Source organism: Myotis myotis, unplaced genomic scaffold (assembly GCF_014108235.1).
Source record: "Myotis myotis isolate mMyoMyo1 unplaced genomic scaffold, mMyoMyo1.p scaffold_m19_p_12, whole genome shotgun sequence".
NCBI lineage: Eukaryota > Metazoa > Chordata > Mammalia > Chiroptera > Vespertilionidae > Myotis > Myotis myotis.
In genome coordinates, this window is record NW_023416316.1 from 58,924,593 (window position 1) to 58,952,155 (window position 27,563).

The window sequence follows — 27,563 nt, forward strand, 5'->3', positions numbered from 1 at the left end:
AGCTTCTCTGCACTCCTTGACAGGGAATCGTTTTGTTGTATGTACAGATACATGAATCAGAGTCTCTGCTGAGTTTGTAAGGCTCAGAAAATATCGTTGATAAAATCGTGATGTCTGCTCATTTATCTCAATAGGAACTCACTGGAAATCAAATAAAGAAAGCTTCCTGACAGGGCCATGGTTTTGTTGGTCTGTGATCACTAGAGCCCAGCATGGAAGACACAGGGCTGAGAAATGATTAAATTGACGTAAAGGAGAGAGAAGAGATTCCTCTGCTTATTTCTCCCTGAGTTCTCTTTTCGGGGAAGAAAACAAAGGACCGGAGAGACGCAGCTCTGCTCTTTTTCGTCCCAGGGGAACCTTGCTCCTACCCCTTCTTGTTTTTAAGGCCCCTAGGATCATGAACAACTTGTTTTGGAAATTCTTTCAGTTTCTGCATTCCTCCACTTGGGCCACGTCTTGACATGAATGGTACGGTGACTCTGGCTCTGACAAGAACAGAGGGGCCTTCTGGGTGATATGTTTGTTGTTGGAAGTGACGGGAGGCAAGGGTCATTTAGGACAGGTCAGAGGGGCAGTTTTTGTTTTGCAAAGCACCATCGGGAGGCCAGAGGGCCTGTGGGGCTCCGTCTGGGGGCTCAGCCAGGTGATGGAGCACAGCTCCCGCCCCGGAGAAAGGGTTTATCCTCTTCTCCTAAGCTTGTGGGCAACAAACAGAAATCATTCGTCAACACGCAACCCTCAGACACCCTTTTCTGTATTTCCAGGACATGAAACAGATCCCTAATGTGATATCATCTGAAGCTGTGCTGTGCTTTACATGCGCAGGGCGCTCTTCATTTCCTGCAGATTGGGTATAAACAGATGAGAAACCCAGTATCTAGAGCAGCCGTGGGCAAACTACGGCCCGCGGGCCGGATCCGGCCCGTTTGAAATGAATAAAACTAAAAAAAAAAAAGACCGTACCCCTTTATGTAATGATGTTTACTTTGAATGTATGTTAGTTCACACAAACACTCCATCCATGCTTTTGTTCCGGCCCTCTGGTCCAGTTTAAGAACCCATTGTGGCCCTCGAGTCAAAAAGTTTGCCCACCCCTGATCTAGAGGCTGCATGTGGTGTTTGCAGGCCCTTTCTCAACACAGCTCTATCCTTTACTACCAACTACATGTCTCTCATGCTTATGCCAAGGACTTTACATTTATGCTAATCACAGTTTCTTAAAAGGAAAAGCAATGTTCTGAAAGGGTCCACAGCTCTGGTTGTGGTCTTCAGCCTCTTAAGAACTAAGAATGCTTTATTTTCTTCATAAAGTGAGGCCAAGCTTTAAGGTTCATATTGTTTTTAAAAAGTCATAGGCTGAAAAGCAGGTTGCATAAATTACAATTTTTTTCAAGAAGGACCTGGAAACCTTGTGCTTAAATCAAGTCATTTAAGAAACTCTCTGCATGAAAGTGGCCTGATTCAAGTCAAGTGTCAGACGCGGACTCGACTCCCTCCCTTTGTCAAGCTGCTCCATCCAGTGGTTCCCACCAAGCTCAGGGACCCTTCACACCATTTCTCCCCTGCCTCCCCTCCGGGGTCTTCTCTGCCCCATAGCCCAAACAGGGACTTCTTCCTCTGAACCTAAAAGACAGCAGCTTTTAGTAGGGACACTATGCCTCCAACCCTCAATCTAAACAGAGGATGTCCCAGGCCTATCCTGGGGGTACCCTGGGGGCAGAATGAATTAGAGCGATTCTGCTTAGCCTGCGTCCTCGGGGACCTTCACGACAAAAGCACAGTTACGAGGCTCAGGGAGGAATTTCACCAGGCCTTGAGCACCTGTCACAGGCAGGCACTGTGCCAGACCATTTCATCTCCACCTCGCAGCAATCCTGGCGCGACGAGGGGTGGCTCAGGCAGTGAGTATGTCCATCTTCCAGGTCTCATCTGGGACTGATCTATCCCATCTGAAACACTGCCCAACTGCACTCAAAGATGTTTCGACCCCATGGAGTCACCAGCCGCAAGTTATCACCTGGCGGTAACCGAGGCATCAGGGGCAGATTCCGTTAGAGTCCTGCAACATGTAGAACAATCCTGAGACTGATCACTCCCCCCCAGCCCCTCAATACCGACACCTCTGCAACCCAAATACACTGAGCCCAGTGGTTCAGTCTCTGCACAGAACTGGAGCTAAAGAATCAGAGTTTATTAGGCAAGAGTAATTTAAAAGGAAATATTCCTTCCTGAAGAACATTTAAGGGGGCCCCCAATTCAAAGTCTGTAGCATCATTTCAAAGAAGCCCACTCTTCCTCTATGATCAAGCTCTCCTTTACCACAACCAACACCACCATCCACCTAAGCCAGTGGTTCTCAACCTTGGCTGCACATTAGAATCACCTGGGAATCTTTTTAAAATCCTGATTTCTGGGCCTCATCCTCCAGAAATTCTGTTTCTTTGTTACTAATGTTGTGGCCCCACCCCATAACAAAGAAACAGAATTTCCAGAGGATGAGGCCCAGAAATCAGGATTTTAAAAAGATTCCCAGGTGATTCTAATGTGCAGCCAAGGTTGAGAACCACTGACCTAAGCTGACCTGGAGCTTAGCTGCCCAAGCCCAAAACTCCTTTTTCAGCAGCAGCCCCCTCTTTCCATCCCTTTGTTACTTGACTTAACCTCCCACCTTTCTATGTAGATCAATTTAGTCTTTCCCCTCCCCTCTTTCCCTGCCCTCAACACAAGAATCCTTTCTCTTTAAGAGGAGATTGGGGAAAACTGGACAGATTAATCCATGCAGGATTTTCAGAGATACAGAAAATTAACATTAAGACAGTAACAGCATATGTCGATGGTGCACATTAATGCAGTATTGAACATCACTACATTCAATTGTACATTAGTGTCATGCATTACCCCGTTAATTATACGTTCACACATGCACCCCTGCCCTCACCTCGATGTGGTCAGGCCTTCCATTGGTATGGACCCTTTCTGGTACTCCCTCTTGGGCTTGAAGGACTCTCTGGGCAGGTACGAGTGATAGATAGGGTAGTTCTCGGTGTATTCGGAGAGAAGACATGGTTTCTCTGTTTTATCATAAATCTTGGTAGGGAGATGTGGACAATGATGCCGCCTGTAAAAACACATGAAATTAGGTTGGTTGCCTTCTTGAGAAGGTCATATCCAGTTTGATAATGCTACCTTCTCAAAATGTGACCCAGACTATGAATCCATGACTGCTATCATCGAAGACAGAAATGTAACCCTTCCTTTTTTCTACTGAACTATGAAAAGTCGCCAAATTTTTTTAATGATCTCTAATTGCAATTGGTTAATTGTCAAAATTCCTTGGATCATAAAATTACACATAAGCACCAGCCAGCATAGCTCAGTGGTTGAGAATCAACCTATGAACTAAGAGGTCATGGTTCAATTCCTGGCCAGGTTCCAGGCTTGATACCTCTTGTGGGCGTGCAAGAGGCAGCCTACCAATGATTCTCTCTCATCATTGATGTTTCTCTCTCTCTCTTCCTCTCCCTTCCTTTCTGAAATCAATAAAAACACATTACACACAAGCATGGCTGATGTTCAGCCGTTACATGTGCCCTATTGCTTATTTAAATACTTCCCTGCATTAACAGTTAAATGGTCGTGGCCCCCGAGTCCTCTGAGTACCAACTCGATTGGCTCAGGCCCTCCCCTGAGGCCTCCCAATCACCGAGCAATTAGGGCTCCACACCTGACCTAACAGGGTACCCCAAGTCTGTGCTCTGGGGTCAGGCTACTGTCTTTTCTCATTGGTTCCTGGGTCAATTCTGATTATCATTTTTGCACACAAGTGGTATACTACATGCCACTGACTCCCTGAAACCATATTCACATTTTACATTTGGCGCCTTTATTCTTTCAGGTCTCACCTCAATTGCTCACTCTTTAGAAAGACTTCTGCTGATCATTTATACCTAAAATACACCCCGCTCCCCTCTTCTCTCTTAGTTCCTCTCACCACCCCATATGCCCTTCTCATTACTTACCGTTATCTGTAGTTGGCACATTTGTTTATTGTCTATCTCATCTATCAAGTTCATGACCTTCCCTGTCTTGTTCACTGCTACATCCCTAGTACCTCATATCCTGCCTGGCACACAGTAGGCATTCAATAAACATTTATTGAATAAATGACTGAGTATATAAATGAATGATTAAATAAACTCTCTGTCTCATTATGCAGGTGATAAATAATAATTTGCCATTATACTTTATAGTGAGCTTTTCATTTTACATGCTGTAATAAATGAACCTTACTATTCTACTAATTGCTGGATAATGGGCAACTATTTGAGCTCTCAAAAACTAAGGAGTGTATCAATTATTTGTGTGCCCATATACAATCCTTACAAACCAGTGGGGCACCTCTAGTCATCAGACACTAGCACATCAACAAAAGTCCATGAGTGATTTCCAACTTAGTTATATGAAGGAATGGCATGGAATTATTGTAAAACTTTTTACACTGAACTGTTTTTAATTACAAAAACTAAAATACACAGCACTCTGGGGCAGTGCATAGAGGAGGAGAGAAGGAATGAAAGAGAGAGAGACAAACATACAGAGAATTCATCACCCTCTACTCTAAAGCTATTTTCAAGGCAACAATTACAGTGGGGCCTTGACTTTCGAGTTTAACTCGTTCCGTGACGGAGCTCGTAACTCAAATTACTCGTATGTCAAATCAACAGTGAACGAGTGAGACACGTGATGCTGGGCTGATGTTGTGGCATTCACTGTGACGTTCGCTGCGCCAACTAGCGGTGGGGTATCTAAAGCTGGCTCGTAACCTGAATTTTAGCTTGCAACTCAAAGCAAAAAATCGGCCAAGAGATGGCTCGTATCTCGAAAAACTCATTAGTCAGGACACTCGTAAATCAAGGCCCCAGTGTAGTTAGTAAGTTCAACCATCTAAGTAAATGTTGCTGCCACCGGTGTTGTTACTGGGTACCTCTATTCAACTCTCCAATCCCCGAAGAGAATGATCGACACCTGTATTATTCACATGAATACAACTGCATATAAACAAGTTCCTTTACAGATATTTCTATTTTCTTTTCATTTGTAGATTTCTATCTTGAAACGCCATAAGAAGACATAAACTTGTCAATTTACATTTTACTTTTGTGATCATAAAAGTAAATTCATGACAAATATTTTAGGCTTTCCTAATTATTTACTAGGAAATCTGTCAAATATTTAGTCCTTATACTATCAATATCTGAATTTCACAGCACTAAATATGCTCAATAAAATTTAGGTTTCCTTTCTCAAAATGCACATTGTTGGCATTTAATACTCGAAGATGAACATGTATTTATAGCATATCCTATATAATAAAAGCCTAGGTGGCATCACGCCCTTGTGCAACACCCTCACGCGGCAATGTCAAGATGGCCACCACAAGAGGGCCACGCGCACAGTGGAGGTGGGGCCCGGTGGCCGTTCTGCACGGTGAGGCCTGGGGGGTCCCGTGGCTCTGTGTGGCACGGATGAGGCCAGTCCTGGTGTCTCCACCGCCTCACATGGAGGAGGCGGGTCGCAGCAGGGGAGGGCAGTTGGGGGCCATGAGGCCGGCAGGGGAGCAGTTAGGCATCAATCAGGCTGGCAGGCAGGCAAGTGGTTAGGAGCCAGCAGTCCCGAATTGTGAGAGGGATGTCCGACTGCTGGTTTAGGCCCAATCCCAGGATCAGGCCTAAACCGGCAGTTGGACATCCCCTAAGGGGTCCCAGATTGGAGAAGGTGCAGGCAGGGTTGAGGGACAACCCCCCCCCCCGCCCCCGCACGAATTTTGTGCACCAGGCCTCTAGTATATTTAATAAAAATAGCTCCTAATTATAGGAATATAAGTTGAGTGCTTAAATCTTCTGTCCACTTGAGATAAATTGTTGTGTTTCATAGTAAACAAATAACCATCTCCTACAGGATAAAAACATTACCATTTCTGTGCTCACAATCCATCCAATTATCTGAGATTTCAATCTGAGCCAATTAGTACCCTATTATTTTAGGATTCCTACAAACCTCAAATCAAAAGGTAAGAATTGTGCTACCAAAAATATCTCTGCAGATATATTTTATTCACCCACACTCTGACAGAAAAGTCAAGATTTTATTAAGGATAACAGATCCAGGCACTTGCAATGAAACAGACGCCACAGACATAGCAATATTTTTCCTCTCCAATGCCCTTGTTTTTTAAATCAGTAAAAACTTTGCTTTTATATAAAAATCCCTTTCCTATATTGTTACTTTTTGAAACTGTGATATACTGTAAAGGCTTATTCCAACAGAAAAATAAATTTAATGGCAAAATACTACATTGTGATTGGTATCATGAGAGGGGATTTTAGTTTAGAAAATGCTTGCATCCAGACATTGATGTTCCATTAAATGGAATTATGTCTAATATGTATTTATAGGGCAGATTTTATGTATTTAACTTGTTGCTAGTTAACTAAAACCTTGTCTTACTTTGAAATATCAAAACTCCTATTTCAAAGTAAATATGTCATTGCCTGAGTTCGCTCAAGGGGTCACCTCCTTTCCTTACCTGTACACACACACCCTGAACATCCCTCTCAAGTCACCAAACACCTCGGTATCTCCTTGTTGGTCTTTATCCAGGAGTGCTCAAGGATAAAGACCAAGTCCAACATCTGTGTTCTGGAGGTTAGCCCAATGCCTGACATATTTATTTAGCAGATGGATGAACAGTTGGGTAGTGTACAGGAAGATAAACTACTGAAAGAAAGATATTTACAAAGAAAATTAATTGTTCTAACATTAGTAGAGCAAAAAGGGGAAAGCTGATTCTCAGTTTCTATGACCTAGATCAGTGGTTCTCAACCTTGGCTGTACATTAGAATCACCTGGGAATCTTTTTTAAATCCTGATTTCTGGGCCTCATCCTCTGGAAATTCTGTTTCTTTGTTACTAATGTTGTGGCCCCACCCCATAACATATGTGTCCTTATAGGGGGGGATAGGGGATAATGTGGGGATAAGGACACATATGTAATAACTTAATCAGTAAAGAAATTTTAAAAAAATAATAAAGTCTTTCCACTCCAGGATAAAGAACCAGAAGTAAAAGGAAATAATCTTGATGTTTTCTGACATATGGTAAAGGGAGTAGTAAAGACCTTTCAATGAAACCCAAAACAGTAAAACAGTAGTTGACTCTAAATTAGAATCATGGAATTTTAAAACTAAGGAACCAGAAGAATATTTGATCCAATGTCCCCACTATGCAGATAAAAAGTCTGAAACTCAGAGAACAATAGAAAACAGACCCCAGAAATCAACCCAAGCCATCATGCTCAATTACTATTTCACAAAGAAAGCAAGAGCATACAATGGAGTCAAGACGGTCTCTTCAATAAATGGTGCTGGGCAAATTGGACAGATACATGCAAAAAAATGAAACTAGACCACTAACTTACCCCATACACAAGAATAATTTCAAAATGGACCAAAGACTTAAATATAAGTCATGAAACCATAAAAATCCTAGAAGAAACTATAGGCAGCAAAATCTCAGACATCTCTCATAGCAATATGTTTGCTGACACATCTAGGGCAATGGAAACAAAGGAAAAATAAATGGAACTACATCAACATAAAAAACTTCTGCGCAGCAAAAGAAACCATCAACAAAATGAAAAGAGATCCCACTGTATGAGAGAACATATTTGCCAATGATACATCTAACAAGGGGTTAATTTCCAAAATACATGAAGTATTCATAAGACTTAACAAAAGGAAGACAAACAATTCAATTAAAAAATGGGCAAAGGACCTAAATAGACACTTCTCCAAAGAGGACAAACAGATGGCCAAGAGACATATGAAAAAATAGTCACTAATCATCAGAGATACAAAATTAAAACTACAATGAGGTATCACTGCACACCTGCCAGAATGGCTACTATCAACAAATAACAAGTGCTGGAGAGGATGTGGAGAAAAGGGAACCCTCATACGCTGCTGGTGGGAATCAGACTGGGACAGCCACTATGGAAAACAGCATGGAGTTTCTGCAAATTAAAAATGGAACTGCCATCTGACCCAGTGACCCAATTCTTGGAATATAGCCTAAGAATCCTGAAACACCAATAGGAAAGAATACATGCACTCTATGTTCATAGCAGTGCTATTTACAATAGCCAAGATCTGGAAGCAGGAAGCCCAAGTGCCCATCAGTAGATGAGTGATAAAAAAAAAAAAAAAAAAAAAAAGATGTGGTATATTTACACAATGGAATAATATGCAGCTGAAAGAAAATACAGATCTCTTACCCTTTGATACAGCATAGAGAGACTTGGAGAGTAGTATGCTAAGCAAAATAAGGCAGTCAGAGAAAGACAAGTATCACATGATCTCATTTATATGTGAAATCTAATGAACAAAATAAACTGTTGAACAAAATAGATCCAGAAACATTGAAGCATGCAACAGACTGATGAATTTCAGAGGGAAGGGGGTGAGAGGCAGGAAGAGATTAACCAAAGAATGTATATGCACATATGCATAACCCAGGGACAGACAATAATGCAGTAACAGTAAAGGCCTTGGGAGGGGGCAGGAGAGAAGGGGGTCAATGGGGGGGCGGGGGGAGTAGTACACTGTAATACTTTCAACAATAAAGATAAATTTAAAAATAAAATAAAAGCTGGATGTGAGAAAAAATAGGCTAGGTTTATTGACAAATTACTATACATCACATGGGCTAAGATTTTTATTTATTATCCAATCTAATCCTCACAGCAATGCTATGAAGGAAGCACCATTACTATTCCACTTACAAACATGAAAACTGAGGTTTAGGAGAGGTCATCTCATTCAAGATCTCATAGCCAGCCGAAACCGGTTTGGCTCAGTGGATAGAGCGTCAGCCTGCGGACCGAAAGGTCCCAGGTTCGATTCCGGTCAAGGGCATGTACCTGGGTTGTGGGCACATCCCTAGTAGGAGATGTGCAGGAGGCAGCTGATCAATGTTTCTCTCTCATCGATGTTTCTAACTCTCTATCCCTCTCCTTTCCTCTCTGTAAAAAAATCAATAAAATATATTTAAAAAAAAAAAAAAAAAAAAAAGATCACATAGCCAGAGGATGACAAAATCAGGACTAGCACCTCAGGACTTACGCCTGATCCCAAAACCTGTGCTCCTTATCATGGCCATACACTGTGTGGCTTAATGGGATGCCAGCCTGCACCATACACCTCTGCCTCTGTTTCCTGGCTGCTTTATAAACCTAAGGGCCGTCGATAAATTGGCAGTTCTTAAGCCTGCCTCTTCCCCTTCCCCCTAGGTACACTCAGAATCTTCCAGGGCAGGGCACTCTCCCTTTTCCCGCAGACCCACAAATATATACAATTCCAAAAACTCTTTAAAATTCTGATCTTTCCACAGAACTTTGTTCACTGTCTAAACAAAAGAGTATCAGTAGATAATAACAGCAATAAGCAGGGAAACAAATAATATGGAGTGCTGAACGCAGAAGGACCCTAGAGATCAACCAGCCCTACAGCTTCGTCATACAGATGTGGACACTGAGATCAAGAGATGAGAGTTACTGCCCAAAGTCACACAGCTGGTCAGCAGCAGCATTCACCCCAGGTCCCCCTCACCTCCCATATAACTGACTCCCATTAATAATCCAATTTAAAACTCAAAGTTCAAAATCTTCAAGGATTTGCGGCGTGCTTTTCCTCTTCTTTCAGGAGTTGGAAGCCTGTGACCTATCACAGCTGCTGTGCAAGGGAGGAAAACACTTAGAGCAAGAAAATGCATTCTTGGTCTAGAAGAGGGGAAGGTGCCAAGGATCACCAAACTCAAGTCCTAAAGGCCATCATTTCAAGCCAATCGCTTAAAACCCTTCCAGGGCGTCTGGAGTAACACTGAGATCCTACAGGCAGGGTCTACCCAGTGGAGGACCCATGTCTCAGGAATGGCCTTCCTCCTTAACAGCTCACAAAGCCAAGCCAATTATCCTCTGGGGGTGGGTAAAAGCCAATGCTTTTCCTGAAGTGTGTTGTTCTCACATATTTATAATATACCCAGAGGCAAAAAGACAAGTGAAAATGCTTTATATGAACTGCAAATCAAGACCTATTTTGAACATATATATATTTAACGCCAATCTTGAGACAAAACAACTCAAATTTCCTACCTATCTCTTTTATGTAGATCTTTTTCTTTTTTTCTTTTTTAATCAGACAGCGAGAAATCTGAATAACTCAAGTTTATACTCTGCCCCTGGTGCTGGGGAACTGAGCAGGGATTACAAGCTAGAACTTTTGGTGGTTACTAATCCTTCAGGGGACCTGATCCTGGGTAACAGAAAGCCGGGCCAAATCTTTAAATATGTGAGGAGAACAAGCAACCTAAAGGAATATCAGGTACTAATACGACAAATAAATGTCATATGCAACTGATGTACCAGCTAGCAGTGGCTGCCTGGGTTGGGGGTCCACATTGAAGAACTTCATAAGACAGACCATCTTGATTGATTAGCCATGTCTGTCAAGGCGCCAGATTAGAGAAATGGGGATGGGTGATAAATATATGAATTTTTAAAGTCAACAAAAGGGAAGCAAAAGAATTCTGGTAGAAATGCCCACACACTATTGAAAATGGCAACTTGTGGGAATCACACATTTGGAAAACATTTAGAATAACACAGAACCATAAAAAAAATGAATAAAGTTGCTGAGTAGAGAAAGGAATAAGAACACAGCCAAAACCTTGAAGAACATCATATTTAGGAAGCAAGACAAAGAAGTTTCGGGGGAGATGGGGGGGAGAGCCTAACAACAACAAGAAAATTCAGTGACAGAGAGGTCAAATAAAGAAACGAGTTTAAGTTAAACAGTTAAATGCCACAGAAAAATAAAAAGGCATGAGGGCTGAGAAGAGGATGTCTCATTTGGTGACAAGAAAGCAGGCTCGGTAGTGGCTGGCTGGAACCGAGGAGTGGAAGCTGCTGAAGAAATGGAGGAAGAGAGAGAGAGACGACCATGCTGAAAATCTGGTGGCAAAAGCAACAAGAAAAGTCAAGCAGGGCCTCATGAAATTACTCAGGAAGTAATTATAAGAATGAATTATGTGATTATTATTGTGGGGTAGTAGGTAAAAGAAATGAAATCAGATCATCTTTGTGGGTAGAGAAACTGATTACCAGATAGGGATTCTTTGATGAGCCAAAATAAACTGATGGAACCAGAGCCTGGACTCCAGAGGAGACATATTAAGGAGGGAAGATGGGTGGAGTGAGAGACCATTTGAGAGGAGAGATGGGAATCTAAGCAGCACCCATCTGATGGCCTCAACCCAGGGCAGAGGGGCACCTAGAGAGAGAGAGAAGGCAGAAGTGCTGGGAATGGCAGCGGGCAGAGAGGTCCAAGGAATGCACAGAGGACTCTAGCGAGTGTGCTGAAGGGGCAGCGAGAAAGGAGTGTGGACGTCCTTCCAGGTAGTGATGCTGTCGGAACTTCCCAGCAATGCTCAGGCTCTGGGGAAAGATACGCTGGTTCAGCTGGACAAGAGGCTCAGAGACGAGCAGGACGGCAGGCATGACAGAGAACGGCTGTTGGGACTGGCCGCTCTCGGGCCCAGTGGGCAGGAGGGAAGGCAGCAGAGAGAATGGTCCTTAGAGAAACTGAGGGGCTGGAGAGCAGCAAAGAGTATGTTCAGGGCCTTCAGAGAGACCTCGTGGAAGACATGTATCTTCTCTGCAAAAATACTTAAATGTATGGGAGAAACCTCTTCAAGAAGGTACAACTGGTCAAGAAGACAGAGGTGGGCATTTTGGCAATGGCCCCACCGCATCTTGAAGAGACACCCGGAAAGACACATGCCAGTCACCAAAGCATCATTTTGTTCCAACTTTTAGAGCACCTGCCCTGTGGGGAAGAGCAGGAACCACTCTAAGCTGTGCTGACTTTGTATGTCTTCTCCCTCCCTCCCCCAAGCCCTGGAAACACTCCCCCCAGAATCTTATTCGTACCCAAATCTCCATCCCCTCCTTCAAGGAGGCCTTCTTGGACCCCCCATCATGTTCACTCTGCTCTTCCCCTATTCACACACCACATGCTTGTAGCCCCTGTACAATCTGATTACCTGTAGACAGCTCTTGGATACCACTGTCTCATGCATAGCACATGGTGAGCCCTCAATATATGGTTGCTGAAAACATGCAAGAACAGGGGCAAGAATCACACACGCGCAAGTTCTGTCCCTTGTGCCTGATCACACACTTACAAACTGTTTAAAAAGAAAGCCCAGCAGCAGCCAGACTCATATTTGTTTACCCTTGCTGTGTGGCTCTTCCTGTGTAAACACAGCCTAGAAATTGGTTTTAAAAACCAAACCCTTGAGTCTGGTATCAAATTACATGCATACATAATTTGAGCTACATGTGAAAGCTAGAATTATAAAATTTTAGAGGAAAACACAAGAAAATATTTTTGTAATTCAAGGGAAGACAAAGATTTCTTAGGTCAGAGAAAGTAATAACCATAAAAGAAGGAAGTAGTAAGTTAAACATCATCAAAGCCAAAAACTCCTGTTCAATGATACCATTTAAAATAATAAATGAGCTGCACACTTGGAAACAAAATTCTAGCTGGTATCCAGGCTATATAAAGATCACCTATGACTCAAAAAGACCACCCCCGAAAAAATCAAAAGTTTTGAACAGACACATCACAAAGAGACATACAAGTGGAGAATAATATGTACAAAAGTGCGTAACATCAGGGAAATGCAAGTTTAAACCACAATGAGATACCACTACACACGCACCACAATAACTGAATTTAAAAAAGACTGGCAAAACCTACTGTTGGCAAAGTGGGACAACTGGAATTGTCATTCATTGCTGGCAGAATCGTGAAATGGCCCAAACCAATTTGACAGTATATGGCAGTTTTTACATGCTGGGCTACCACCAAGCCCAGCAATTCCATTCCTAGGAATTTATCAGAAAATAAACAAAAACCATACATGCATCTCAAAACAGAAGTTGAACAAGAATGATCACTGAAGCTTATTCATATGATCCAAAACTAGCACTAGCCCAGGCATCCATCAATGGGAGAGAAAACAGTGGTATAAGCAGTCGATGGAATACTACTTGGCGATGAAAAGGTAACTACTTGCAGCCAAACAGCACAGAAACACAGTCTCAACAGCATGGATAATCTCAAGCACATTTTGCTGAGTGAAAGAAGAATCAATGGAAAAGTATGTACTTTATGATTCCATTTATAGGAAATTCGAAAACAGAAGGAACTAATCCTCGGTGCAAAAAAAGCAGATCATTGTTTACCACTGGGAGGGGGGCGGGGGGTTGATCAGGAAGGGGTGTGCAGGAACCTTCTGGGTGCAGGAACCTATGGTTCTGTATCTTGACAGAGATTTGGATTACACAGGCACATGAATTTGTCAAAACTCAGCAAACACCTCCCCCCCCCCCAGATTTGTTCATTCCATCATAAATTTACCTCAAAAGAAGAAAAAGGTATCCAATATCAAAACTGTTGTAAATGATATGAAGGCTGAACTATGTCGGGGAGAAGGTTCCTGCTCTCAGTGATTTACTTTGAAATATATAAAAAAGATGGATGGGTGAATGGATAATGGGAATGAATAGATGGAGAGATGTGTTGATGCTGATGATAGGATCCAGGCAGCAGAATCACAGCCATTCACTTTAAATCCTTTCAACTGCCCCAACCGGTTTGGCTCAGTGGATAGAGCGTTGGCCTGCAGACTCAAGGGTCCCAGGTTCGATTCCGGTCAAGGGCATGTACCTTGGTTGCAGGCACATACCCAGTGGGGAGTGTGCAGGAGGTAGCTGATCGATGTTTCTAACTCTCTATCCCTCTCCCTTCCTCTCTGTAAAAAGTGAATAAAATATATTTAAAAAATAAATACATAAAATCCTTTCAACTTTGCTTGAAATTTTTCATAACAAAATGTTGGGGAGAAAAAAAGCACAAGAAAAAATCTCTAACAATCGCCGATCATAGAAAATGTTCGTACTTTTAAAGAAGCACAATGAAGTTTGTAGGGGTGAAATGATGTCTGAAATTAATGGATGAACCGAATTTGGCAAAATCTTGGTAATTATTGATACTGGGAGATGTGTGCTTGGGGATTCACCACCCTATTTTTCTATTTTTTTGCAGATTACATTTTTTTAAAATTAGAGAAATGTTCAAACAAATCCGTAAGAGGTAGGACCGACATGAAACAAGCGTGTATCTGCTTAAGCAAGAGTTCCCTCGAGGCTAATACGGCTTTGGTCCAACCACCTGGGACAAAACAGGATTTTGATTTAAGCTGATGATAAGTACAGAGCCAACAACCAGAGGAAGCTTCTCCTCTCGCTCACACGCTCAAGTTTGTGTCAGCTGCACTGGGCTTGTTCCCACATGGCCTGCTAGTGTCCTCCAGCCAAAACGCAGCGAGCTCCCATCCTTAACTGGAGTTTCGCTCTCTTCTCAAGAAATCTGGTAAGTACCCTGTGAATTTCGGACTAAACCCAACAGCTGTGCTAAACAAATCTTCCCCAGGCGCACTTCCAAGCAGTGCAAGAAAACAACCAAAGCCCCTCTATCTTAAAGCAATAACTGTCTTTGACGCACCCACCTCACTCCAACCCAAGACTGAGTTGCTTGCATAGCACTCAGTGATTACTCTTATCACAGCATTTCTCCCACAGTATATATTTTGTTTATGTTTTATCCCATAATACTTTTTTAAATATTTTTATTGATTTCAGAGAGGAAGGAAGAAGGAGAGAGAGATAGAAACATCAGTGATGAGAGAGAATCATCGATCGGCTGCCTCTTGCACACCCCTCACTGGGGTTCAAACCTGCAACCCGGGCATATGCCCTGATCAGGAATCGAACCGTGACCTCCCTAGGTAGACATTCAACCACTGAGCCACACCAGCTGGGCTCCCATAATATTTTTAAATGCTTGTTTATGTGTTGCCCAGACGAGGCTCCTTGGGAGGGGTGGAAGGGGTATCTTGTTCACAACTAGAAAACCAGTCAGCACAGTGCCTGCAACTCCTACATGCTCACTAAAATGGTTTTGGATGTCTACATGAACAATCTGTGAAACATGGACGGTTTACAGAGCTTTCCCAGATGGTCTCATGTTATTCTTCCTGCAACCTCAAGAGCTAACTGGGGCAGAAATTATTAACTTCCCACCAATATCCCAGAAGAGGAAGTGAGGCCTGGGGGTTCGAGACTTGCTCAATCCCACAGCACAATCAGTGGGTAAAACCAGGACGAGTGCCAGTATAGCTGATGCTTTGAGACGCTCTTTTCATCCTATCAAATTCCTTTGTGAGGAAAACGCAAGCTGATTACTCAGGATATGGGACACTTCTCTTTCCACAACCACGGAGCGTGGGGTTGGGGTGTGTGGCCTCTGACCTACTACCTTTAAGAGCAAACAGGACCCGATGAGCATGGATCTCACTTGGAAAGCAAAGGGAGTAAACAGTTGGATAAACGCCACCGCCCATAAAAGCCCAGATGTCTGGCTTAATGTTTCAACATGTTAAATATATCAGATAATTAATTAAGGTAGAAAGACAACAATTATGCTATACACCATGTTCATTTCCACCAGCCAGCTGACATCAACCACTCAACATGTATTAATTTGTTTCATAAAGCCTCCCTCCACACATGCCTCGTTCCTCATTTCGCATAAATAACCACGAAGGACCGTGTTTTCACAGCCTCTTCCTTGGGAATAATCAGGGACTGGCTAGGCTTCGCCTGGGCTGTCATCTACAAGCTCAGATTACCCCAAGCAGTAGTTCATAAAAGCCAACTCCTCCTCTCTTTGCTTCAACTTTGGGGAAAGAACTGGAAGTCTTGGGTGAATCTATAAATAAACACTGGCCATCGGCTGAGGTGCACTCCCTACTCAAACCTGTCAACATGCATGTCCACCGCAGCCTGGGTGTCTGCTTCCAGCTGCGGCAGGTGAACGGCGACAACTTGCGTGGGGCCAAGGGGCCAAAGTGCATGCAGAACCCCAGGCGCAGCTGCACTCTATTTTCTTCGAAAAGTGTCCCAGCATCCTGACATCCCACCCCTGGGGCACAGCCATGCCTTTTCTGTCCAATAAGGAGTTATTGAAATACCTGGAGCTGCCAAGAGTCTTGTGAAATGCTGTGAGTTACCAGACACTTCCCAGTGTTTCTAGAGGTCCCAGTGCCTTGCACGCCATAACTTGGTGCTGAGTATTTCAGCCATGTCAGATTTTCAATGACAAGGTCTCTCTATGGCCACATTTCTGGGGGCCTTTCCTTCTCTAAACATGGACCTGTCTCATGCTGAGGGTAAGGGAGAGGAAGTGGGGTTGGACCTCCTCCTACCCAATACCGCTTCTCCCCTGACTAGCCACAGAAAGGAGCACTTTGGTCCTGCACAGCAGCAAGTAGCAGCACAAGTTGTGCAGATGGAAAACTCCGAGTCTAGTAGCCAATGCCTCATTCAAACACTGAGAACGTTCTCCGCCGCTCGCTCCTAAGCTACCGGTTTTACCATCATAAACTGAGCCCTATTCCCCGTGGCCCTCTGCTGCTTACTTCAGTTCCCGAAACCTTCGGAATTTCAACCCACACAGAAACTACCACAACTCTTATCGTCTCCATCAAAAAAGATTTTCCAATGCAAATCTCCTTTTTTTTTCCCTCTGCCTCAAACGAGCTATTTAAAATTTGAGCCAAATCTCCTATAATGTCATTAAAGTAAAAGAAAAATAATTTACACAATGAGTGGAATGATTTTGGAAAAATAGCCTATTGCACTAAATGTATTCCTTCATGTATCATAAATATTTTAAACAAGCAGTTGATTCTTAGGGGCTGATGTCACTGTTACAGGAGCCCCCCCTCCCCGTCCCCTCCCCAAAAAAAAGCAGGAGGCTGCATTTCAAGTTTAATTATTACCACAACTGAGCAGCTGAAACGAAATTACTTCACTGTGCTGTGTGTTCATAATTCAATATATCAAAGCAGTCTCTGATTTCCTTAATAATTTTTCTCTATTTCTCATCAGATGTTTAGCTTAAGGGAACATTTTTACATGACCTCTTTCCAACTGTACTTTCAATATAGTCTTATCCCTAGAAACTTAAGTTTACTGATAGTAACTTTATACTCAGTGTGAAACCCACTCTTTCAATAAAATACACTATAAAATGTTCAAGGCAAGGCACTCTCTTATCTCTGAACAAATATCTTGCTTTATATTGATTGCGCAATAACCACTAACAAAAGATCCAGGTTTTGCTTCTTTACTTGACAAACACACAAAAATTTCTGGCATAAAGAACCAAGTTACAGAAAGTGGTTTTTTTTTTATGCTTTCGCTAAAATCAGAACTTGGTAAACCCCTTGGGCTTCTTGAAGAATGCAGAGGATTTAAAGAGCATTTCTTACTAGACCTCCCAGATGCTGGCAAAGTTCTAGGGAATGAGGAGGTGTTAGGAGAGAACAGGCAGATATACGCACACACAATGGGTGTTAACTCCATTCTTGATTTCTGGTAGAAGAGAAGCCTTCTTCACACACAAAAAAGAGAGAGACCCATGAAAATAAAATTATTGGCCCCTATAATCTTTTAAAAGTAACCCTCCTCTTTCTCTCATCTCAAATCCCTGAAGAGACAAGCACCATGCATTTCCATTAGACTGGCTGAAAACTATTCTCTCTGGGTCCATTGCCTTTTGTTCATAAAGGTATCAAATGTGTACACCAATAGATTTGTACTTGCAAAGCACAAATTCAAAACAATATGAATAGTTAACAGTTATTGGGCACTGACTATGTACCAGGCACATAACTCTTTATGTGTATTATCTCACTCAGCCTGCACAATAACCAGAGGCATATAAAAGTCTCAAACCCTAAGGTTGTCAGTCACACTATAGAAAGCCTGGGGCTACAAAGGGCTGTGAGGGAACCAACCAGCTCAGCTGCAAAAGTCTCACAAGGGCACTCATGAGGGAGTGGACTGGGGTCTTGGTCTCTGAATCGCTAAGCTTGGGATAGTGTCAAGGGTAGAAATCCCCCAGCTTGGACCAAATTCCATCTCTTTCCTCATGCTCTTCCCTTTGCTCCTCCCCCACCTTCTTTTCTCCTCTTGGTGACCACACTAAGCATCTGGTCCTTCGGGACCTAAGGCAGAAATCACATTCCACCCATAAGCCACTCCAGGAGGCACAATTCACTGATAGAGCACAGCATTAGCAGCCCCGGGTACTGGGGATCATGCCCTCTGCAACTGGACAAAGGAAAAGTGAAAAACACTTCCCATAAGCCCTCTCGCTGACTGGAATCAGGTCATAACGCCACCCCCAAATGCAAGGGGAACTTCTAAGTCAGGGGTCTGACATCTTTAAGTCACCACAGTGGACAATAGGCAAGAAAGATGGGTTTGGCCCAGCCGGTGTGGCTCAGTGGTTAAGCATTTACCTATGAACCAGGTAATGGCTCAATTCCCAATCAGGACACATGCCCAGATTACAGGCTCAATCCCCAATAGGGGGCTTGTAGGAGCAACCAATCAATGATTATCATGTTGATGTTTCTTTCTCTCCTTGTCCTTTCCTCTCTCTGAAATCAATAAAAACATATTTTTTTAAAAGAAGCTGCATTTCATGGGCTTTTATTTTTAATTTTCTACACATTTGAGCTGAGTCATGAGAGACTTAGCTTCACCCTCCTCCCTTCCTGTGACACCCCCACCCCAACCCCACTGGGCCCACCCATGCACAGGCTCAGGGCCCTGGAATTCTGTTTTCTGATTTGTTTGATGAATTTTTTTTAAAAGATGTTACATGGTGTTTTGAAGCCAACAAGTTACCACCCTCTGGGTCTCTTCTCTCCACATCTGTAAGGAGTTTCTTCAGGTTTTATTTTCAGTTTTAAATTCCCAGGGAGAGAAGGTTCCTGTCATTCTCTAACATCATGTCCCTGGAAAAGACCCTCTGACCAGGGTCCAGGCATTCCCACTCCTCCCAAGAGAATTCAATGGCCACATCCCTGAAGGTCAACAGCATCTGTTAGATGTGGTGACATAATGACCTCAATGACTCCGGAAATTCGGAGCAATCCAAACTCAAAAGAGACATGGAAGTTCATAGGAGTCTCTGCTGTAGCAAAAGTGATGGAATCAGAATTTGGTTCCAGTCTCTCTGATAATATTAATAAAGTCCTCTGCTCCAGGGACATGGCTGATTTCAAAATATTTTTTACCTAAAACACCTCCATAAAGGTCCCAGCATGAGCACTGGGGTCTTCCGGGGACAGATGTGTTTGGAGTCATTTCTGATGCCTCTTTCTTTCCTCTTCCTCTAGGCTTCTTTCTCAGGTAAGATTATATATATATATATTCAATATGTATTACATGAATATATATGAAGTCAATATATATTATTGATTTCAGAGAGGAAAGAGAGGGGAGAGAGAGAGAAACACCAATGATGAGAGAGAATCATTGATGGGCTGCCTCCTGCATGCCTCACACTAGGGATCGAGTCCACAGCCTGGGCAAATGCCCTTGACCAAAATCGAACCTGGGACCCTTTAGTCCGCAGGCTGACACTCTATCCACTGAGCCAAACCAGCCAGGGCAGGTAAGAACACTCTTGACAAACCAATCCCAAATGTGTCTGCCATTCAACTCGATTCACTTCCGGGTCTCTGACAGGTGATGTTTTGATAAGGAACAGGATATTCATAGAATACAAGAATATCTCCCCATATTAATCAACTAAAAAGAAAAAATGGTGGCTTTACAGTGGAGCCACCTGGCAGATCCCAACGTGACCAAATGAGCAAGGTTAACATCCCCCATTAAGATGGGTCGTTCATCTTGATCTAATGCACCAGGAGGAGCTTAGCATCCTGTCTGTGGTTTCCTCCGCACAGTGCACAGCCTGAGCTGATCAACAGGAAACACTGGACGAACCCAGGTGGGAGGTGGTCCTACAGAAGGCAGGGCCTGTCAAGGGCATGAGATAGGGGGAAAGACGGAAGAACAGTTCCAGATTAAAGGATACTGATGAGATGTGGTTACTAAATGCAGAACTGTTTCCCAGATAGGATCCTGAACCAGAAAGGAAAAAACAGACACTGTTGGAACAGCTGGCGAAATCTGGGCGGGAATGTGGATTGCAAGGTGAGTATTGTCGTGTCAGTACTGACCCCCAAACGGGGAGGGCTGCACAATGACAATGCAGGAGGAGACATTCTTGCTTGGGGCAGTGGTATTAGGGTGATGGATCATCATGTAAAAAAAATGTGTGTATTGTGTCCTTATGCATATGTAGAGAGAGAAAGAGGGTGACCAAATATTGAGATGTATTGACACCTGGAAAATCTGGGTGAGATGAAATGTACACAGAATTTTTTGTACTGTTTTTACAACTTTTTGGTAGGTTTGAAACTATTAATGGTTTTTGTAAAAACACATATAAGAAAGAGGACGCTGGCCCCAAAGTCACACAGACCTGAGTTTAAATTCTAACTCAGTAATTTATTTGATCTATGACCCTATGGAAATAATTTGAGGCTCAAGTGCAACTCAAAAATTCCTACTGTAGCTCACAGAATTGGTCTAAAGATAAACTAGCTAACCAATCATAATAGTTTCCATTTATTGAGGACTTACTTTATATGCTAACATTTTAGAAATACTATTTCTGAACCACTCAACAACCTGGCATAAGAATTATGAATCCCAATTTACAATATGAATAGCCTGAGACTCAGAGAAACGACATATCGCCTCCGTTGGGAAAAGAGCAGAAAGTCAGCTTCAAACCCCCTCTTTCCATCCAGCTGAGCTTCCAGAGGGCAGTGCCGCCCAGTCTGTTTAGGACATTGAAGGGTCTCAACCAATATTGACTTTTCTATCCAGTAGTCTAGTAGGAGAGCAGACATATGATTACATGGTTATAATATAAAGTGTCAATAATATTATGTATATACAGAGGGCAACGCAAAACTAAAGAAAGAAGAAAGTGATTTTGTGAGGTCTGACTAAGGGGCAAAAGGTGACAAGGCTTCAAAGGCATTAATACTTGAGTCGGGTGTTGAAGGATGAGGCAGCAATGGACAAACAAAAGGCAGGGGGTTTCTGGGAGAAGTTCGGCAGATGCAAAGCCCCAGGCTGCATGCTGAGAAGTGATAAATGAGTCTGGACAGGTGGGCAGAAACCAGAAAGGGTCTCGTGTGCCATGCTCAGAAGTTCACACCTTGTCCTCTTGGCTAGGGATGACGTGGCACATCTGCTCCCACTGCCTCTCCCACACACGTCAGACATTACAATTCATAGCACTTCATTACACTTCAGACAGCCCACACTTCAGGCAGCCACCACCAATCACCTGGAATTGGCGCCTGAAATAGAACCATTTGCCATCCCTTCTCTAGGCGATGGGAGGCTGCAGGCTTTTAACAGGTGGCTGGAAAGACTGGCTCTGTGCATAACAACGCTCAAGCTGGACAGCAGTGAGAGTCGGTCAAGGGACAGACGGCAGGCACAGTGACCAGTGAGAAGGCCACTACCGCAGTCCTGTGCATGTGTACATGAGAGGCGCACATCCAAACAGAGTCAGACCTGCGTGCAACTTCAAGCTTTTGTCTATTCCTTGCCAGAGGCATATTATGGTGGAGAAAGTGCTCAAAGTGTCTCAAGCAATAAATCCAGCAGCCAGGGCAAGCTGACAGTAGCGCTCAGGTGACAGGAAGACCCAGGAGACAGGACTAAAGTGGGAGTAGAGCAAGCAACCAAGAGAGATGTGAATGTGTCCACTGACCTTGAAATTCCCAGACAGACAGGTGCAACTGACCACAGCAGCACTGTCACTCCCTAGGCGCCGTCAGGCTGTTGGTCGTTTCCTCCAACATTTAGGTGCTCAGTGGAGGAATATTATTAAAAGGCAATTACTCCCAGGCTCTACATAAGCGGTTCTCAACCTGTGGGTCGCGACCCCTTTGGGGGTCGAACGACCCTTTCACAGGGGTCGCCTAAGACCATCGGAAAACACATATATAATTACATATTGGTTTTGTGATTAATCACTATGCTTTAATTATGTTCAATTTGTAACAATGAAATTGGGGGTCACCACAACATGAGGGACTGTATTAAAGGGTCGCGGCATTAGGAAGGTTGAGAACCACTGCTCTACATCATGAAAAAGATGCATGATATTTAAGGACACAAGTTAAAACAAACACATAGATATACCCATGTGTGCACACAGACATATGACACAATTAGGAAGCATTCCATCCCAGAATATGGGGCAAGAAACTGGTTGCTAAAGTTTGAGGAGGAGCTGAGTACTGGGTGCAGTAAAAAATACAAATAAAAAGTTCTAGACAGGCCTGGGTTTCATCTCTTCTCTCGGCCTCAGTTTCCTTGACTGAAAAATGAGAGGACTGAAAAAGAGAACCTCTTCTAACGTCATAATAATGCTGCCTCCAAACCCTCCTCTCAGAAGAAAATCACAGAGTCAGGCCACATCCTTCCGTGTGCGGATCTGGGGAGGGTAGCAACGTCAGACCCAGGAACATGGTAATACGATTAAGAAAACCGAAAACACATTGTAAGGGAAGGCCTGGGGAGCGTACACATTCTGCTTTAAGATGCTGACTGTTTTTGAAATAAAACTTTAAAACGTGTCATAAAAAGCAACTATTCCTCGGGGGGAAGAGTGGCCTAGAGTGTCTTTGATTGTAACGATGGGAAAGGCTTTCATCTGCGCTCTTTACGAGGTTAATTGTAACTCTCCCCCAAGCTCAGAAACCCTTCCCTGAATCTGCGGCTGTAATCTGACACGTTGCATGATAAACCTTCATTTTTCAACAGGCGCATTCCAGAACGCTCCACGTAAGGCTCAGAAAGCAGTCAAATGAGTGAAAGCTGATAAGAAGCTATTTTTGCCAGCCAGTGTGCTCGTACACACATGCACACACACGTGCACACACACAGCCTGCAGACCTCCAGCTGCATCTGGTGAAAGCCCGTATCTCTCGGACTTCTGCTCTTCTAGGTGATTAAGCTTCACCAGAAAGTTCACCAAAATACCCACAGAAATACAGGGAGGGCGGGGAGGGCGCAAGCATAGGCTTCCAGTTGTGAGTACGTGAAACACAGAGCTTATTCTTGTATCATTATTTATTATTGTATTTATTATTAATTAATCCATCTACTTTTGCCCACCCTGTATAAAACACATAGCACAATGCCTGGCACATGGTACTCCCTCAATAGCTCATCACTGTTATCATCTTATCCTCCTTTTTCTTCATTACTGCTCATGAATTATAACTCTGCTAGTATTCAGTAGTCACTGAGAGAGATTTATTCCCTCCAATGAGGTCACCTTCATGGAATATATAACCGCTGGGCCCCTTTCCCCTCCCAGAATGCTGTTGGGCTGCCTTCTTTTAGAAAGAAGCATGAGACAGTTACCATAAATTCGTTGTCTATACAGATGGCAAACTGCATTGCGCTGTTTTTCACAATTCTTTTAAATACAAGACCTCAGTTGAAAACCGTGGTTCGTACTTCCTTCCCAGATACTAATAGGAATTAATCTCCTGCTATGCTTCCAAGACTCCCTCAGAGGAGGCTCATTAATAATAATTACATGTTAGCATTTATTGATCATTTACCACATGCCAGGTCTGGTGTTAATAGCTTTTCTGCTTATTCACTTCTTTCACCTTCCCGACAACCCCATGAGATGCTGCTGCTAGTATCCTCAGCTCTGTGAAACGGCTGAGACTTGGCCACGTAAATTATCTAAGATCATTCACTCATTCAGGGAGGTGCATAGCTAGTAAGGACTGGGACACGAACCTGAATCCAATGTGCTAATATTTTCCACTAGATTGCAATTACTAAATAAAAGGTTCTTAACTTAGGGTCCTTAAGTGAAATTCAGGGGATCCCTGAGCCCCTGGGAAATTGTATATAAACTAGTCCCGGCCCAAGTCAGAGCTGCTGGTATGTGTGTATGTACACATTTTCTTTCTACCATAAAATGAAAAAGAGTTCAAGACTCATAAGCAAACAAAACAGACAGACTCGGGTGGGACTCTGTCTTATCATCTTTGTATCCTATACCACCACTTCCATCTCTGCCTTCAGCACCCAAAGCAGTGCCTTCTACATGCTAGGTATTCAACTACCAGCTATCCAATTGACTCAGTTCTCTTTGCTGGTTCTTTACTTGTTCATCGCTGTACCCCCAAAATGGAGATGCCATGAGAGTGATGAATTTTCTAAACCTCTGTTTTCAGTCACGCACATGCGAGAGCTCCGCCAGCACAGCCCAGAGCCCAGCCTTTCACACTGTTGCACTTCACAGCTTCACACTGTGAAAGAGCAAACGAGACCCCGTCCTGCCCCTCATCCCAGGAAACCAGACATCTGCTTGTTCTGGCCGAAGAGCTCACCTGCTGAGGAGGAGATGCCCAGCATGGCCTAGCCCAGCGCACCTGGCCTTCCTGCCTGAGCTCCAGCTCCATTTTCAGGGTCAGCTATCAAGTAATCCTCTGCTTTATAAACAATCTCACATTTTAATAAAAGCCATTGTGCAAGGTGAGCTTTTGCAATACGTGATTTCAGTCTGCAGCTGCACTTACAGATGGCCCACTTTCTAACTGAACCATGTGCAATGGCTATGAAAATAATTGCCCATTATTGCACTTGTGGCATGCCTACTGTGTGCCAGGTGCTATTCTAGATGCTTCCACCCACCATCCTGCAATCCATACAATAGCTTAGACAGATATTGTCAACATTTTTTCAGATGGAGAACGTGAGGTTCTATCAGGGAGGCTAAATTTGCTCAAGAGTTGAGATCTGACTCCATATTGGGCCAACACCAAAATCCTTATACCTCCCTCTCTCTCCACACCTCTTTCTCGTGGATTCAAAATTAGTCTCATTTTAAAAAAAAAGAAAAATAAAGACTTCTAGGCCTAGCATCTTAAGTAGCTGCAAAACAATATCATTTCACAGCATCTCACTAAAATGGAACAGTATCGATTCTTCCTTTTCACTCTTCACAAATGAAAGAAAAACTAGTATATTTCTTAAACCTATTCTAGATGCTTCATCAATGGCCATTTTGAATCCCACTACGCCGGATAGTAAGTAGAAGCAGTGTTAATTTAGTTGAACTTCTCTAATGTATTCTTTTTATTCATAATTGCAAAGATGATGGTAATTTAGAAGCACTATAATTTTATTCTCTCCCAATAAATACGTATTATATGTTACATTTTCAATTAGTAAATTGAATCAATATACCAATCCTACTTGGGGTGGTGAACACACAATACAATATACAGATGATGGATTATAAAATTGTACACCTGAAACCGATATAATTTTATTAACCAATGTCACCCAAATAAATTCAGTAAAAAAGCAAAAAAAAAAATTTTTTTAATGGTTTTGGATCAGGAGAGTGACCTAATCAGCTCTATCTTCCAGGAAGATTAATCTGACAATAGGATATGGATTAGAGGGAAAGGAGTCTAGAAGTGGGGAGACTGGTTACAGTTGTCTGGCTATGAGATGAAGGCCTAACGAGGTGGCAGAAGAAAGTGAAGAGTTAACTCAAGAGACATTTCACCAGGACTCAGGGACAGGCTGCATCAGAGGAATGAAAAAATGAAATTTCCCACCAGATAAACACCCTCAAATGGGGTGGTTAGAAAGGGAAATTGCTTGCGAGAAAAAGAAAAAGTTTTTGAACTTTCTAATTGGCCCACGTGCTTACACTTTGGGATTAACAAATTAGAATAATTACGAAGTTTAATTTGCCGTCAGGGCCTAAAAATCCGGTTATTCTGGAGTCATTTTCAGGCCTTGAGTTTGCTGAGTTTGTTCATAACGCTGTTTTCTGGCACAGTTTGGTTTAAACTCTCAGAATCAACAGTAGGAACTGAGGCAGTTTGGGAGTGCGTGTTTAAGCATACAACTCACAAGTACAGTGTAGTGGGAGGGATGCATAGCTGTGGTGGGTCATATTTGGAATCTGTAGTTTGACAGGAAGCTTCAGGAGATGAAGAAGTCAAGTTCTAGCAGCTCATGAATCCTCCAGACCCACGGCAACTGGTATGTGAGCTCACTAAACACCAAGCTGCTCATAGGAAGGCCTCGGCAGAAGAGAAGTCTTGTTCCCAGTCCCTGGCTCTGAGCAGCTGAGGGAGAGGCAGGAGGCTGTACTGCACTGGGGCTCCAGGGAAGTCTCTCACCCTGGCTGGGCCAAGCTTGCTTTGGGGGAATTTTCCAGATACTTGTAAGCAAACTGAAGATGACTAGTGTAACAAATTTCAAAAACTGTATTTTTTCTGATATTAAATAACAGCACTACATTTGATTTGTGGGAAGGGAAACAAAACCCATTGTTAAAAGGTTGGAAAGTACAGAAGGTTATAAAGAAAAAAAAAAGAAAAACGCAGAACTCTCCTATGCACCAATCAGTTAGCATTTTGGTCTATTATTTTCTGTGTTTTTTTTTTCCACCTGTATTTTTAACATAATCAAGAGATTTTTCACCTTTTAAATGTAGTTATCCTGGAGAGCATTATCTAAGAGCTAAGGAATAAACTGACTCATGGACTTGTGAAATTCAAATCAGACCAGCCGCTAGCCTGACAGCAGAGCAGGTGTAAAGTGTTAAAACAACTTCAAAGACTTTGAGAAGGACTCCAGAAATGGATAGAATGACACCCACAAGAAATCACTTTAACAGAAAGGCTTCTAAGGTATTTCTTTGTGATGGTGTTAATTAAAAAGCCTGTTAATGGAAGGAGGGAGAGGAAACGACGGCCCCTACTCACTCCCATTCTCAGTCATAAAATACCCGGTAGTATTTTCATAACAATTTCACATCTACATTATTTGAGGTAAGCAAGACGGGTCCACACCAACTTCCAGAAAGTCTGGAAACTGAGGCAAATAGAGGGCACATGACTCATCTAAGGTCATACAGGTGGTTGGTGGCAAAGCCAGGACTAGAGCTCAGGCATCCTGTCCCCCACCCCCTCCAGAGGGGCTCCCTGAGCAGATTCTCCTCACACAGTCAGGAGCCCTCTCCGAGTCAGGGTGATCTAGTCACCTGGCCGGCAGGCAGGAACAAATATCTATGCTCCCTTTCGTGCCTCCTTGTAGTTCTCAAATATTTTGTCAGAACGGATGCAAATGGGAGCCCTGACTCCTGAGCTCCGGCCATGTGCCAGGAGCACTACCAAAACGCTAGCACTTGAGTCCTCACAGCAACACACAGGAGCCTGGGCCCTGGTTTATAAGTATAAAAAAATAAAAGGGACTCGGCAACTTGACTCAGAGTCCACAAAGGCCAGGATCGGGATTCTAATTGGGCTCTGCACAGCTCTAAAACCTTCCTCCTCGACATGTTGCCACACGCGTGACGTTTGGAGGCACT

General features: G+C 43.1%; 1 protein-coding gene across 1 annotated transcript in view; it reads right to left on the minus strand.

Moving 5' to 3' along the window:
• The window catches only part of SAXO1 (stabilizer of axonemal microtubules 1), a 75,955-nt gene that overhangs the window by 18,625 nt on the left and 29,767 nt on the right, over window positions 1–27,563 (minus strand). Inside the window, exon 2 of the mRNA XM_036329157.1 lies at window positions 2,942–3,121. Coding sequence (XP_036185050.1) covers window positions 2,942–3,121 — 180 coding nt within the window. The remainder of the gene's footprint in view (window positions 1–2,941; window positions 3,122–27,563) is intronic.